This window comes from Oryza glaberrima, chromosome 9 (assembly GCF_000147395.1).
Source record: "Oryza glaberrima chromosome 9, OglaRS2, whole genome shotgun sequence".
Taxonomy (NCBI): Eukaryota; Viridiplantae; Streptophyta; class Magnoliopsida; order Poales; family Poaceae; genus Oryza; species Oryza glaberrima.
This window is the reverse complement of record NC_068334.1, coordinates 16,705,781-16,722,766: the sequence shown is the minus strand read 5'-3', so window position 1 is coordinate 16,722,766 and position 16,986 is coordinate 16,705,781. Positions and strand designations below refer to the sequence as shown.

The 16,986-nt window shown below is 43.6% G+C and overlaps 1 protein-coding gene across 3 annotated transcripts; it reads left to right on the top strand.

Annotated features, from left to right (window-relative positions):
- Positions 1-847: 847 nt before the first annotated feature.
- On the top strand, positions 848-16,599 carry LOC127784587 (purine permease 3-like). Of its 3 annotated transcripts, none has more exons than XM_052311921.1 (2): positions 848-1,706; positions 15,926-16,599. In XM_052311921.1, the coding sequence occupies exons 1-2, from the start codon at positions 951-953 to the stop codon at positions 16,253-16,255; spliced, it is 1,086 nt and encodes a 361-aa protein (XP_052167881.1). In that variant the 5' UTR covers positions 848-950; the 3' UTR covers positions 16,256-16,599. The 3 variants fall into 3 exon arrangements, with proteins under 3 accessions (XP_052167881.1, XP_052167880.1, XP_052167879.1); XM_052311920.1 differs by lacking the exon at positions 848-1,706 and adding an exon at positions 1,731-7,385; XM_052311919.1 differs by lacking the exon at positions 848-1,706 and adding an exon at positions 7,486-10,584.
- The last annotated feature ends 387 nt before the right edge of the window (positions 16,600-16,986 follow it).

The window sequence follows — 16,986 nt, the reverse complement described above, 5'->3', positions numbered from 1 at the left end:
ACATTCCTATTCTTTCGACCGTGGCATATAATATGTCTATTTTTACTCCCTATTGTTTATGTGTCGGGCCTGGCATGCGGTCCATCGTGCCGTGCCGGCCCAACGTGCCGGCGGAGAGGCCCAAGCATGGCCCGGTGGTCGGGCCAGGCTAGCACGGGCCCGACCCTTAACGGGCCATGCCATGCTTGGGCCGGGCCAAAACGCCGGGCCGTCGGGCCTCGGGCCTTTTGGCCATCTATACATAGAGGTGGAGAGAGAGAGGAGAAACGGGGAGTAAAGAGGAAACGGTCAATGATCTTTGGGTCCCACATGTTATTTTTATTATTTTTGTTATTGTAATGCAACGTCAGACTCGGAGGCTAAGTCAATTTGGCACGTCGATGCCACGTCAGTGAAAACCACATTCAAAACCACCGAGGAAATTATTTTACACCGATTTTAAAAGTTGAGGGATTAAAATATCTGATATTTCTGTTAAGTGGTACGAATTTGATTGCACTTGTAATGAACTTATTCCGACAGTATGGGCTGTTCGGGCAAGTTGGGCCCTGGTGTTAGCCTTGTGAGGCCCATGATGTGCTGATGGCCATCACACCGCCGTTGCTAAGCAGGTGACAGTCCGACTAACAGCCGTCACGACACTTACTGTTTTGCAACATGTGCTACACACTTCGTCGGCAATGCAATTATACAGTACACCACTAGCTTACCCAGATGGAGCCCTCAAAATAATGGTATCACGATCCATCGCAATAGCGACACGCGCGCGCGCGCAACCATCTGTAGATCGATCGACTGTATATATCCCGTAGCCGGCGTCGTCACCCTCGTTGTAGTGTATCCAAAGCTCGCGCCGTGGAAGCTAGCTACCCACTTCAGCTACCCTCCAAATCTGGTCTCCTAGGCTGTGAATCTGTGATCCGCACCGCACGCAACACGCGCGCGTGGGCATGGACGTGGAGGCGACCAAGGACGTGGGCCACGAGCAGGCGGCGGTGCCGGGGCGTGGCAGGGCGGCGCGATGGCTCCTCGTGGCGCTCAACTGTGGGATGCTGGTGGTGGGCACCACGGGCGGGCCGCTCATCAGCCGCCTCTACTTCAGCAAGGGCGGCCATAGGCAGTGGCTCTCGGCGTGGCTCCAGACCGCCGGGTGGCCGCTGCTGCTGGTGCCCGTGGCGGCGTCCTACCTCAGCCGCCGCGCGCGAGACCGCCGCGCGCCGCTGTTTCTCACGCCGACGCGCGTGCTGCTGGCGGGCGTCGGGCTCGGGTTCCTCAATGGCGCCGACGACTTTATATACGCCTACGGCCTCGCCTACCTGCCGGTGTCCACCTCCGCCATCCTCATCTCCACGCAGCTCGCGTTCACCGTCTTCTTCGCGTGCCTCATCGTGCGGCAGCGGCTCACCGCGGCGACGCTGAACGCCGTGGCGCTGCTCACTATCGGCGCCGTCGTGCTGGGCCTGCACGCGTCCAAGGACCGCCCCGCCGGGGTGACCAGTGGGAAGTACTGGATGGGCTTCTTCCTCACCCTCGGCGCCGCTGCGCTGTATGGGCTCATCCTGCCGCTCGTCGAGCTCGCGTACAAGCACGCCGCGGGAGGCGGCCGCGCCGTCACGTACGCGCTGGTGATGGAGATGCAGCTGGTCATGGGCTTCTTCGCCACCGCGTTCTGCACCGTCGGCATGGTCGTCAACAAGGACTTCCAGGTTTTTAAGTTCCATCCGCTTCATATTAGTCCTTAAACTTCTTTAGATTTTATTAAGTTTATAAAAAAATTAGCAATATCGAGTACAACACAAATTATTTTCATTAAATTTATCATTGAATATATTTGAATTATTTTTGTTTTGCGTTGAAAATAATATTATATATTTTTTTTATAAACTTGATCAGAAAAAACTTAAAACAACTTATAATATAAAACGGAGGATGTAACTCATTAACTCTTGCATCTCTTGCTTAGATCCAGGTTCCAATAAATTGAGAACAAGGACTTTGTAAATTCAAACCTTAATGCAACTTATATAGAAACCCCACAATATCAGTTTTAATCCAACTTAATACTACAACAAGGTTAGTTTTAAATTACTTTATTTACTAAGTTAAAAAATGTCTTAATCATTAATTATAGAAACTCGTTTAGTTTAACAACATGTGAATAATATTGAATTCGTGCAAATTATCATTTAATACCGCACAGAAACAAAACAAAAAAGTCACATGAAAGGAATACCAAATATGCTCATCATATCATTTCTGAATAACATTGAAACAAAATTATATGATGATTATTTGTGAACAGGGTTTATTTTTTGGTTTGGCCAATTATATCAAAGGCCACTAATATACCGAAATTTTGGACCAAAATTTCAGAAATTTTGAACTAATTTTGTTCAAATTTGAACAAAATATTACCAAATTTAAAAAAATAAAAATTTCAGCCGAAATAATATCATATCGGGGGAGGGGAGGTTTCGGATATTCCGGAATTTCTAACCCTGTTTAATCACTAATGCACGATCGTTAATTTGATGGTTTGTATTATCATGAACGTATCGTGTTGAGGGTACGTGGTAAATAAATCATGCAATTATCATGAAAATAGCATACCCGTCTCGGACTCTTAATTTTGTGTTTTATTAATTTAATTTAAAAACCAAAATTTGTAATTAATAAATTATAATTGATGTGAGACTCTTCTTTTAATATAAGCAGTTAGTGACCACGTGTTTAGCGTAATACTCCTACAATTTTAATATTCAATAATGAAATTTGCTCCGGTCCAGTAAAAAGTACCTCGAGGTACTGGTACCTTACGGTACCAAATCGATTCCGACCATTGGATCTAGCTGAATAGGATGGACATTGTTAGATCTAACGACCGGAAACGATTTGATACCGTGAGGTACCGATACCTCGAGGAACTTTTTGTTGGATCGGAACAAATATCTTTAATAATAGCTACAAAATGGATATTAAATAGGTAGCACATGACTATGGTGTCCAGAACGCATCTGCTTTCTTTCATTCCTCTCCTTCCATATTAGCCATGACGCTAAGATGACTCCCGAATCAAACGTGACATGCCAGTAAAAATTAATTCCAACTTCTGAACACAACCTATGAAATAAAGCTTAACAAAGTTGATAGTGCTCGCACGATAAAATTAGGCAAAATTTATTACATGACGCTGAAAGTTTATGACATTTGTTGTGAGACAAAAAAAAACATGTATCTTCTCATGAACAATGCAAAAATGTGGCAATTAGCTGCTAGACACCTAAGGTATTATTTTATTATTTCCGGTGAAAATAGAGATAAAGTGTTGAAAGTACCAAAATACCCCTGGACACTGTTTCAGCTCTCTTTTCTCTTCTCTTCTCTTTCTTCTCTTCTCTTTTCTTCTCTTCTCTTCTTCAGCGAGTGAGTGCGGCAGAGGGGTAGACATCGGGCGGGACAGCGACCGGCGAAGCGACTGGCGGGAGAAGTAGGCAGGGAGCGAAGCGGCGGCAAGAGATGGTGGTTCTTGACCGGTGGTGGTTCTCCTCACCGTCCGCGGGCCGTAGCTCTGCCTCTGCAACTAGGCCCCTGGCCTCGTTGGCAATCGCTCGGCGCCGGTGCGGCCTCATGTTGTCTCCTCTCCGTGCACGTGCACGTGCACGTGGACGTGACCGCCGCCATGGCCATGGCCATGTGGCCAGGTTTGTAGCCTCTGCTTTGGGGCAGGTAGTGAGGAGGCTAGGGAGCCATCGGAGGACAAGGTGCAGAGGGAGTGGGAAAGCGATGGCGCGGCAGCTCAAGGAGGCCGAGGAGATGGAGGTGCTTGAGCGCATGGCCAAGGAGTTGCAAAGACAGGTTGCCGCTGAGGCCCCCGATGAATCCAAGGAGGAGAAGCGCGAGCGCGTCCACCATGAACTCCAAAAGCTTTGTCGGCCTACGTCCGCCATTGCAGCGTCGATCAAGGAGAAAGTTTAACCAAGAGCAAACAAGTCTTTCATGAGTGTTCCTCTCTCCGATTCCTCCGAAAATAATAAAATAAGGTTGTGAGTGTCCGACAGTTAATTACCTGTTTTTTTTGCCCGACAGCAAATTCGTGTTCTTGCGCTATCTACCAGCTAAATACACGTTTTTTGGATGTCCTAGAGTAAATTTTGGCATAAAATTATATACTAGACTGTCTGGAGAGTGCACGGATTGTACCTCTCACTGATCATGCACGACAACGCCAGAGGTGAATATGCGCCTGTAATTTGGTCAATGATGGCAACAATACAAACCACAGATTATCTGACAAAACACAGAGTAGCTACCCATCGATCAATCCTGAAATGGCCTTTGATGATGCTGCCTCATTCAACATGACAGCAATTGCCAACACACTGACAATTGAAAGGGATAAGGCAAATCATGAAGCTCGTGCCAGTATATCAAGTAGTCAAAACTTGCTTAATTTGTGGCCAAAGATTTCATAGCCACATAAATCATGACATATACCACAGCTTAGATATCAAAATTTGACAAAGTGAAACAAACAATCTAGTCATGCCATGCGTTTATGTTCCTCAGTTAATACTGTGTTGCAAGCCTGAGAAGGACCCGCGCGTGCCCGTCCATTGTGATCCGATGGAATCAATTATTGGAGTAGATATTGCCTCAACCAGCGACACAACGACGATGGCCATTGTTTAAAAGATCATCTATTGCTTTTAATCCGGCCATTAATCGTTTAACTTTGATGGTCATGTCCAAGTATTTAGGGGTGGGGTTCCCTGTTGTTTTTGTCGTGGCTAGCTGGGTGTGTTAGAGAAGTCTGGACTTTGTTTTTTTCTCCTCTGGTTCGCTGGCGTCCCTAACCGTAAACTCTGTCTCTGTGGCTTTCGATTAAAAGACGGGTCACTGATCTTTAGTCTAAGAAAGTGTTTAGGGGTGGGCGCTGGATAAGACCGAAAAATTTGATCTCGGACTTCGGTCTTTTAGAAATTTCGGTCATCTAAAATTAGAAACCGATTGATCTTGAAAAATAACGAAGGCAGAAAAATTCGGTTTCTTTTTCTCGAGCGTGCAAAAAAATTGCAAGTCAATATATTAGAAGAAAAGAATATTTGTTACACAACACATTAAGCCAGACCGACTTATGCCAAAAGATGAGGGAAACAAAAGACCAAGGAAAAAAGACTCGGATACTACGACTCCAAACAGCGGGAAGGGGGCAGAGCCCACTACTCTCCCAATAAAACCCCAAAATTAGCAATGTCAGCTAACGACCAAAGATGGCCCTCTGAGAGGATGAACTGTAGGACCTCCGAGACCAAAGATAACGCAGAATCGAAAACCCTGGAGTTCCGTTCCTCCCACAGTTGCTAGGAGACCAGGACGATCAGAGATTCGAAGCCGGGACGGAGATGCTCAGGCAAGCATACCCTAGACGAAGGCCACCAATCCTGGAGGCAGCTACCACGGGAGGGAGAGAGGGTAGCCCAACCAAGAGGCGACAACACACGGAGCCAGACCTGCCAAGCAAACACGCGATCGAGGAGGATGTGGTTCACCGTCTCAAGCTCTTGAGCGCAACAAAGGTAGACTGAGTGACTATCAATGCCACGCTTCTAGAGGAGATCGGCCGTCCAGCAGCGTCGCTGAAATGCAAACCAGAGGAAGAACTTACATTTAGCAGGACCTTTCGTGTGCCAGAGAAGATCAGCACAAGCAAAGAAGTGATGGCCATAAAAGCACATCTAGTACCCCGAAGGCGCTGAGTAACACTGGTCACGATCATGACCGAAATTTTAGGTCTAAATTAAAATAATCAAGCCAAGTCTCTAATAAGTCCTAGATAAAAAAATGTACACATAAAAATCACAAATCGACTCTCTTCACTATTATGGTCACAAATCAAAACATGTTGAAGGCTTAAATTGGGTCCAAATTCGATTTAATTAGATTGTTAAACCTTAATTGATCTATAGGACCAAAATTCAATTTATTCGATATGTTAAGTTAACCGAATGTGCTAACCAAACTAACCGAACAAAATTTGGTCATTCAACACTTGAGATTGAACAGTGACCGAATTTCGCGGTCTCGGTGCCGGTCTTTTTCTGCCCACCTAAGTGTCGCACGGCCACTTAACTTCTTCCTCTCGTGTGAATGGCAATATCAGATGGATGCTCAGTTGGTCTAACAATCAGCTTGTTTCGTGAAATCATGTCACATCATGCAAGCTTTTGTAATCCGATCTGATCAAGCTTAAAAGAATTAATTTGGAAAAAAGTGAGAGAATCTTATAATACAAAACGAATAAAACGAAGTGAGTACATCACTAGCTTTCGATGCTCTAAACAATGAACCTTTTATCACCATCCATCGTAATCGCGACGCGTGCGAGCGTGCGCACCATATGTAGATCGATTGTATATATCCGTAGCTAGCGTCATCACCGTCGTTGTATCCAAATTAAGCTCGCGCCGTGGAAGCTAGCTACCCACTTGAGGCCACTTCTGTCTTCTGCTACCCTCCAAAGCTGGAGTCCTAGCTAGGCAGACGGCAGCAAGCCTGCCCTGCGCTCGAGCTGTGATCCGCACGCAACACGCGCGCGGCATAGGTACCGCGGCTAGCTTGCACGCGTGGACATGGACGTGGAGGCGACCTGCAAGGACGTGGTCCACGAGCAGGCGGCGCCGGGGCGTGGCAGGGCGGCGCGGTGGCTCCTCGTGGCGCTCAACTGCGGGATGCTGATGGTCGGCACCACGGGCGGGCCGCTCATTAGCCGGCTCTACTTCAGCAAGGGCGGCCACAGGCAGTGGCTCTCGGCGTGGCTCGAGACCGCCGGGTGGCCGCTGCTGCTGGTGCCCGTGTCGGCGTCCTACCTCGGCCGCCGCGCGCGCGACCGCGGCGCGCCGCTGTTCCTCACGCCGCGGCGCGTGCTGCTGGCGTGCGTGGGGCTCGGCGTCCTCACCGGCGCCGACGACTTTATATACGCCTACGGCTTGGACTACCTGCCGGTGTCCACATCCGCCATCCTCACCTCCACGCACCTCGCGTTCACCGTCTTCTTCGCGTGCCTCATCGTGCGGCAGCGGCTCACCGCGGCGACGCTGAACGCCGTGGCGCTGCTCACGATCGGCGCCGTCGTTCTGGGCCTGCACGTGTCCAAGGACCGCCCCGCTGGGGTGACCAATGGGAAGTACTGGATGGGCTTCTTCCTTATCATCGGCGCCGCCGCGCTGTACGGGCTCATCCTGCCGCTCGTTGAGCTCGCCTACAAGAACGTCGCGGCCCGCGGCCGCGCCGTCACGTACGCGCTGGTGATGGAGATGCAGCTCGTCATGGGCTTCTTCGCTACCGCGTTCTGCACCGTCGGCATGGTCGTCAACAAGGACTTCCAGGTGATTAATAATGCTCCCTCTCTTTCATATTAGTATTAGTGAAACTTCTTTAGATTTGATTGATATTATAAAAAAACAACATCTTCGACATTAAATTATTTTCGTTAAATTAAACATTGGATAATATACTTTAACGATTTGTTTGTTTTGTTAAAAGTATTATTATATTTTTTCTATAAACTTAATCCGTAAAGAGTTAAAACGACTTATAATATAAAATAGAGAGAGTAACTCATTAACTCCTGCATCTCTTGCTTAGATCCAAGTTCCAACAAATTGAGAACAAGGACGTTTGTAAATGCAAAACCTTAATGCAACTTATATTGAAACTCCACAAGATCTGTTTTAATCCAACTTAAAAAATTGAGCTTCAAAAAGGTCAGTTTTAAATTATTCTTTTACTAAGTTAAACATGTCTAATTTAATCATTAATTATATAAACTCGTGTAGTTTAACAACATGTGTTTAATATTAAATTCGTGAAAATTATACTTAAAAAACAAAAAGTCACATGCAAGGAATACCAAATATGCTCATCATTTCTGAATAACTTAAAAAAATATGATTATTATTTGTAAATGGAAGGAGTACTTCTTAATAGCTCCTCTGTATGTTGATCACTAATGCATGATCGTTAATCTGATGGATCGTATTATCATGAACGTAGATCGTGTTGAGAGTCCGTGTTAAATAAATTATGCAATTGAAAATAGTGTACCCGTCTCGAATCTTAATTTTACTATGTTTTATTAATTTAACTCAAAAACCAAACTTAGTAATTAATAAATTATAATTGATGTGGACTCTTCTTTTAATACAAGAAGCTAGTGACCACATGTTTCACGTAATACTCCTAGGATTTTAATGGAGACATAGGGTAGCAATCGACAAACCCGAAACTCCCCAAAATGACAAGTCAGTTGATTTATTGCTAAAAATTCATATAGATTCTAACCAATTAATATAAGATTCTTGCATTTATCTATTTGTCATGTAGGAGTAACAATGTTTCTCTTGTCCCCACCGCTAGCTCATAGCTCAAATAATTAAATAGGTATAGATGACTATGGTCTCCTGAAAGCGTCTGCTTTCTTTCGTTCCTCTCCTTCCTTATTACTTATGGGACACAGATGGATCGGTAGAATGTCCACTTTTTTGGATGGAGGAAGTAGCCATGACGCTAAGATGACTCCCGAATAAAATGTCTAGACATGCCAATAAAAATAAATTTCAACTTCTAAACACAACCTATGAAATAAAGATTAACAAAGTTGATAGTGCTAGCACGATAAAATTATATGCTTGGACTGTCTGGAGAGTGCACGGATTGTTCCTCTCCTTGATCATGCTCGACAACGCCAGAGGTGAATATGCGCCTGTAATATGGTCAATGATATGATGGCAACAATACGAACCCCAGATTATCTGACAAAAAACAGAGTAGCTACCCATCGATCAATCCTGAAATGGCCTTTGATGATGCTGCCTCATTCAACATGACAGCGATTGCCAAACACACTGACAATTGAAAGGGATAAGGCAAATCATAAAGCTCATGCCAGTATTATACTACGTGCCCGTGGCGATATATATATCAAGTAGTCAAAACTTGCTTAACTTGTGGCCAAAGATTTCTTAGCCACATAAATCATGGCAAATACCACAGCTTAGATATCAAAATTTGACAAAGTGAAACAAACAATCTAGTAGTCATGCCATGCGTTTATGTTCCTCAGTTAATACTGTGTTGACAGCCTGAGAAGGACCCGCGCGTGCCCGTCCATTGTGATCCGATGGAATATATTGCCTCAACCAGTGACACAACGACGATGGCCATTGTTTAAAAGATCATCTATTGCTTTCAATCCGGCCATTAGCCGTACGTTTAACTTTGATGGTCATGTCCAAGTGTTCAGGGGTGGGGTTCCCTGTTGTTTTTGTCGTGGCTAGCTGGGTGTGTTAGAGATGTCTGGACTTTGTTTTTGTTCTCGTCTAATATGCAATTTGTTTTGAATGTTATATTTAACAAAACTAATTTAGTGGTGTAGATATTGAAGAATATTTTAATAATCCGATCAAGCTTACAAGAATTCATTTGGAAAAAAGTTAGAGCATCTTATATAATATAAAACGAATAAAACGAAGTGAGTACATCACTAGCTTACCATGCTCTAAACAACGAACCTTTTATCACCATCCATCGCAATAGCGACGTGCGCGCGCGCCCGCACCATATGTAGATCGACTGTATATATCCGTAGCCAGCGTCGTCACCGTCGTTGTATCCAAAGCTACCCACTTCTGCAGTTGTGCTACCCTCCAAAGCTGGAGTCCTAGCTAGGCAGACGGCAGCAAGCTAGCCTGCCCCGCGCGCCCTCGAGCTGTGATCCTCACGCAACACGCGCACGGCGTAGGTAGCGCGGCTAGCCCTGCACGCGTGGGCATGGACGTGGAGGCGACCAAGGACGTGGTCCACGAGCAGGCGGCGGCGCCGGGGCGCGGCAGGGCGGCGCGATGGCTCCTCGTGGCGCTCAACTGCGGGATGCTGGTGGTGGGCACCACGGGCGGGCCGATCCTTAGCCGGCTCTACTTCAGCAAAGGCGGCCACAGGAAGTGGCTCTCGGCCTGGCTCGAGACCGCCGGGTGGCCGCTGCTGCTGGTGCCCGTGTCGGCGTCCTACCACAGCCGCCGCGCGCGCGACCGCGGCGCGCCGCTGTTCCTCACGCCGCGGCGCGTGCTGCTGGCGGGCGCGGTGCTCGGCGTCCTCACCGGCGCCGACGACTTCGTCTACGCCTACGGCCTCGCCTACCTGCCGGTGTCCACCTCCGCCATCCTCATCTCCACGCAGCTCGCGTTCACCGTCTTCTTCGCGTGCCTCATCGTGCGGCAGCGGCTCACCGCGGCGACGCTGAACGCCGTGGCGCTGCTCACTATCGGCGCCGTCGTGCTGGGCCTCCACGCGTCCAAGGACCGACCCGCCGGGGTGACCACCGGGAAGTACTGGATGGGCTTCTTCCTCACCCTCGGCGCCGCCGCGCTGTACGGGCTCATCCTGCCGCTCGTCGAGCTCGCGTACAAGCACGCCGCGGGCGGCGGCCGCGCCGTCACGTACGCGCTGGTGATGGAGATGCAACTGGTCATGGGCTTCTTCGCCACCGCGTTCTGTACCGTCGGTGTGATCGCCAACAAGGACTTCCAGGTGACCGCGTGTCCCCCTATATGCACCTCTTGCTTAATTACTAGATCCAAGTTCCGACAAATTGAAAACAACAACAATGCAAGTACAGTAGCAAAAGTCAGATCATAATGCAACTTATATGCATGGTTTAAAAGCGACGGCCTGCAACTTACTCTGTGAAAAGTTGAAAACTTCTCCTCTTTTGGTTTGCATCCGCTGTTTTTTAATTACGAAATTGTGTGGCTTTCTTTCAATGATTGCTGAACTATCTAGTAATTATCTGCCTTTTTGTACTTTAATAAACTTGTGCTTTCTAAGCTCGCAATAACTTCTCTATCGGCTATTTGCATTCTAATTATGTTTTAAAAAAACATTTGTAGTTTTAAAAAAAGCTGATATCCTAATTATGTTTTAAAAAAGCTGATATCCTAATTATGTTTAAAAAAACATTTTCTCTGTCTTAAATGTAAGTATTTGTAGTTTTGTTCTATGCCAAACTATTTTAAGATTGTTAATAATAGTTATTGTGAACGGTAAAAATATATTTTATAATGTATCTAACCATATATTTGATATCATAAATATTTTTGTTTTTTTCCTATAAAATTGGTAAAATTTTGAATAGTTTGACTTAAGATAAAATCAGAAATATTATGATATGATTTATTTCATAGCTTAGTCGTAATGTCTTCTAGTCATGCAGCTCCCACCCATTCATAATGATTGATTTGTTGCATATATCAATATTGTCCCGGTCTATCATGATTGTATTATAGAACTTTATCCCTGTATATAGATCTCTCTTATTACGTACTTCTGTTAACATGGAATTGTTTACCTAACAAAACATAATGTCTCTAGCATTTCAATTTTCACATATAGTTTTTTAGACAATAGAAATGGTTTAAATCTTCAACCTTTACCATAAGGCACACGGCCATTTCAATTCCCTATTGAGTTTTGTTGCTAGAATTAAAACAAGACATAGGGTCTCCCAAAATGATGACCATTTGATTTATGGGCGCCAGAGAATCGCATAGATTCTAAGACAATTAATACGGAGTACATTCTATTGCAGAGATCTGTATATTAATTGACTAGAGTTGCAATAGATTCTAGCCATACTGGAGGTCTTGAATGTTATAATTAGTGGCACTAATTAGTACCTTTTCAATGATTGTAAAATAGACGACTTCTGCTTTTAAACTACTCCCTCCATTCCAAAATATAAGGCACAACCACCATTAACCCAATGATCAAGAAATAATTATTATTATCTTGTAGTTTGGATCATCACGATAAATGTAATGTATGCATCCAATATGATTAAATAACATGAGAGTTGAGGATTTAAAAAAGTAGTAATTTAATAGAGAAGATGTCATAGTTAATTGCATGCTTACATGCATGCCTTATATTATGGAACATCCAAGAAAAGTGATTGTGCCTTATATTATAGAATGGAGGGAGTATTAGTTTTTGTGCATCAGCGTAATGGGTCCTACTTTCTTAAACGAAAAAAATGCCAAGCCAATGAAACAATACTAGCCAAACTATTTTCAGAAGCAGAGGAGTAAAAATACAATAATACATATAAGGAGATGAGTTAGTTGAAAAAATGTTGGATATATATTAATATATTTTTTCAATGATTGTTAAGTAGACGACTTATGCTTTTAAACTATTAGTTCTTGTGCATCAGCGTAATGGGTCCTACTTTTTTAAAAAAAATGCCAAGACGATGAAACAATACTAGCCAAACTATTTTCACAAGCAGAGGAGTAAAAATACAATAATACATATAAGGAGATGAGTTAGTTGAAAAAAATATTGGATATATATCAAGAAGGTGGTGAGTGTGTTCGCTGGAATTCGAACACAGGCCTTCGGACACACCGCCGTAGACCCACCTACTGCGCTATGCTGTAGTTCTCGAATATGAGCTAGGTAAATGACTACCACACCTTGAAAGCATCTATACTCCTGCTATAACAACGAGACAACTACTTACACATTATTTGATACTAGAACTTTCTTGTACTTCTCTCTTTCCATATCAGCCATAAAAATACAATGACTCTCGAATCAAACATCTTTTTATTTGATTTCGATGGCTTGTTGTGCATCATGTACCATTAGGTTTAGAGATCCTTATCGATGGCCACAGCCCACAGAGAAACAAGGAGCTAAGTTAGCACACACCAAATTCTAGACCTCCTCGATCTCTAGAAATAATGTAGATGAAGACTAATGGATTGTGGATGATTAATTTGGATAAATTAAATGTGATATATTATAAACCAAACATGCAACTTATACAGCTTAGAATAAGTAGCCTAAACAATACAAATATATATTTTTTAAAAAAATCATACTTTTAAAATCATATGCCACAAATTAATAGTCGTAGCCCAATAATCAAAATAGATGCACCTTGAGAAAACACATTCAGCGAAGAGATGTCAACCTAATTCCTGTTCTTGCTCGCAAACGGGGCAATTTTTTTGGGGTGATTTTTGGATTGATTACGCATGGATTAATTAATAGTAAAAATAGATTTGTTTAGATAATGAAAGTTTTTATAGGACCCAGTTAATTATATTAAGTTGATAAATTTTTCTGAGATAGATATGAGATTAAAAAGTAGTGCTAACTTTTTTTTTAAAAAAAATAGTGCTAGCATGATATTAGAATTATATGCTTGTACACAGTTGTACTGTCCGGAGAGTGCACGGGTTGTACAAATCCCTAGATCCCATGCATGCATGAAAACGCCAGTGGCGAATAATAATATGCGTGTAATCTGGTCAATGACGGCAACGATACAAGCCCCTAATTTTCAATCTGATAAAAAAAAAAACAGAGTAGCCATCACGGCAATCAATCCCGAAATGGCCTTGATGCCGTGTCTCATTCAACGTGACAGTAACTGCCAACACTGACAATCGAAAGGGATAATACAGAGAATATTGAGCTCGTGACATAATGGTAGTACTAGTAGCATAGTACTATGTGCCCGTGGCACGGCTCTATTTAAGAGTTAAAAGACAGATTATTGATTCAATCATTGCCATAGATCATTCACTTGACTATAGTGTTAAATAAAATAAATAGATAGTTTAAAATAATACTCCCTTCGTCCTATAATATAGCAAACTAGTACCAGATGAAACATTTCATAGTAGGCTGTCCAGATTTGTTTTAGTATGAAATGTCTCATCCGGTACTATATTACTATATATATTATAGGACGGAGGGAGTAAGTGATAAACAATACAATAGAAGAAAGATTTTTAAAAATACATATATTTTGTACAGATGTGGAGCAAATAATCCTTAGTAGTAATCTGATAAAGTAACCGAAAAGAATATGACAAAGTGCCAAGTCGAAGCAGTCACGCGCTTAAATTTCTCAGCTAATTAATTATTTTGTGTGGACAACCTCAGAAGGACACGCGCATGCCTGTCCATTGTGATCCGAAGGAATCAATTATTGGAGTAGATATTGCTTCAGCCAGTGACAAAACGACGATGTCCATTGTTTAAAACATTATCTATTGCTTTCAATCCGGCCATTAGCCTTTAACTTTGATGATTCCAAGTGTTGCACGGCCACTTAACTTTCTTCCTCTAGTGTGAGTTGGATGGGTGCTCTGTCTGGTCTAACAATCACCTTGTTTCGTGAAAATCATGTCACGTCATGCAAGGTTTGATAAGGCTTCAGGATTCAGTGTACATTGTTCAGATAAGTCAAGAAAAAAAATTAGACCCCTATAGAGTAAAATTCCCAAACCTTTAAGGATGTATTTGGTTGAAGGAACTATATGAGTAAGTTGAGGTGAGTTTCAGAATATTTAATTTAAGGACATGTGAAATAGAATGATTCCTCGAAGAAAATTATTCCATCTAAAGTTAGGTCTGCTTCATACCATAAAAGTTGGCAGACTAACCCAGCCCACTTCATCTCTTATCGATATGCGGGTCATATCCTCTCATTTCTAAAATAGGATTATTCCATCCCTCATACATACGGGACCATATAATCAAAAATAGGAATGGGTGTTATATCTAACCTATTCAACCTTATCTCCAAATTAAACACATGGTAAGAGAAGCACGTTAGGAGAAGTGAATTAATTTCGCATGTGGTGGTGATCTCTTTTTTCAAAAGCAAAGACACGAGCTCTGTCGATCAATTGAGATATTAAAGGTACTAACATAGTACGGGGTGGTACGTAACTGTGTGCAGACTGTAATTGTTGCTGCCTTTTTTATTATCTGGATGCCATCATCCTCAAGGTACAATTTTCAAAAGGACCTTATGTCAAAAAAAAAAAAAGAATTCAAAAGGGCACATCATGGGAATGGCCTTTATCTTGCAAGTGGAATCCTGGGTTTTCGGGGGAAAAAAGGACAGAGTGGGCAGCACTGCTCCAGCCTCCAGTGCACGATCTCCGGAGTGTTAGATTGCCAGGAAAAAAGGGCTGCTAGATTGCTTACTTTCGATTTGATCCCATTGTTTCTGGAGCGCACAATACTGGTAGGCATATGTCATGCCCCCACCACTAATCAGAAATCAACACACATACCTTTCCCATACCCTCCCTACAGTGCAAAGCATGGGTCAGCAGCCAGCACCAGGGACACATTGCAAGTTGCTACTAGAAGATTTGATCATTAGTAAACAAACTGCTAGGCGAAAACAATGTGGAATAACCACTTTGCAGTTTAGGCATGCAGGAGCAGTGCATCTGTGGCACAATAGATAGAAGCACGAGTGTCACCATAGGACAAATCTTGCAGTATGTTTTCTGTAGATATTGGTAGGTATTACTCACAAGTCACATCTCATGTCTCTTTATCCATCATATATAGGCTCTGTTTGGATCCGGAGGGCTATTAAATAGCCCTCCGGAATCTTACTATTTAGAAGTATTAAACGTAAATTACTGACAAAACTCATTCCATAACCCCTAGGCTATTGCGCGAGACGAATCTAACGAGGTATGTTAATCCATGATTTGCTACAGTGATGCTACAGTAATCAGCCGCTAATCATAGATTAATATACATCATTAGATTCGTCTCGCAAAATAGCCTAGGGGTTATAGAATCGGTTTTGTCGGTAATCTACGTTTAATACTTCTAAATAGCAAGATTTCGGAGGGCTATTTAATAGCTCGGAGGATCCAAATAAGGCCATAGATACACGTAACGAAATATAAGCTTTTATGTGCGTGAACATGCATCAGATATTCAGATCGTGACAAGTATACGTACTACCATATTGATTTGGCCCTTTCAGAGTTGTGTTGCCTACTAACGATCGATCACCCCTGAAACTGAACACGTACGTACGCAGGCGATCCCGAGGGAGGCGAAGCAGTACGAGCTGGGTGAAGCGCGGTACTACGTGGTGCTGGTGTTCAACGCCGTCCTGTGGGAGTTCTTCTTCGTGGGCGCCGTCGGCGTCATCTTCTGCGTGCACACGCTGCTCGCCGGGATCATCATCGCCGTGTTCATCCCGATCACGGAGGTGCTGGGCGTCATCTTCCTCCACGAGAAGTTCAGCAGCGAGAAGGGCGTGGCGCTCGTGCTCTCGCTCTGGGGCCTCGCCTCCTACTCCTACGGCGAGTACGCCGACGCCAAGGCCAAGAAGAAAGCGGCTTTGGAAGCTGAAGAAGCCTCATGAATCCGTGTGTATATATTGCTTACTTTGCTTTTGTTGTGCCAGTGGCCAAGGATTTATTAGTTTTTATAGGCCATAAAGTGAGCTGCATCTGCAGCAGTTCAACTGCTCGTGGAGCAAAATAGCAGACTGTGTGCACATTGCACTATTTGTGTACTGTATGTGATCGAGGCTGTTTTTGTTGGTCGGCGAAAACAAGCTACTTCACTGTATCTGTAATGACTGAGTACGGTGCAATGTTTGTTCTTGTACTCACTTTTTGTTCTTATTAATCTGGTCATGCATGTCCATGACCAATCTACCATTTTGTGTACTGTGTACTCTAGTGAATGTGGACATCTGGACTACATGCAAGCCTATATTGTGACCTGTTGGAATTATTTATTCTCGGGATCTAATTGCTTAGCTTAACACATGATTACCAATTCTAAATACAAAATTGGGATGATTACTGACTGGATGAATTGAAGCCATAAGTGTTATATCTGTTCCTCCTTTTCTGTTCTCATTTTCTTAGATTACGCGGTGTACTGGACATCGGGTAAAGGATGCAACACCGCTGCAGGAACACCAGCTTCTTTCTTGATGTTTCTCCTGCACAAGAATTGAATAAAAGACAGCACTACGAATCCCTCACAGTATGATAGATCAATCGGGCTCTATTAGATTTTAGGATTTAGCGTTGGAAGTAGTCTTTACTTCTTCTCAACTGCTACTCTCCTTTTATTTTTACT

Bases quoted from the DNA above. Each gene is read 5' to 3' on its own strand.
- LOC127784587 (XM_052311921.1), top strand. From the start codon at position 951: ATGGACGTGGAGGCGACCAAGGACGTGGGCCACGAGCAGGCGGCGGTG. The intron at 1,707-15,925 runs GTTTTTAAGTTC...GTACGTACGCAG, and splicing joins TCGTCAACAAGGACTTCCAG to GCGATCCCGAGGGAGGCGAA.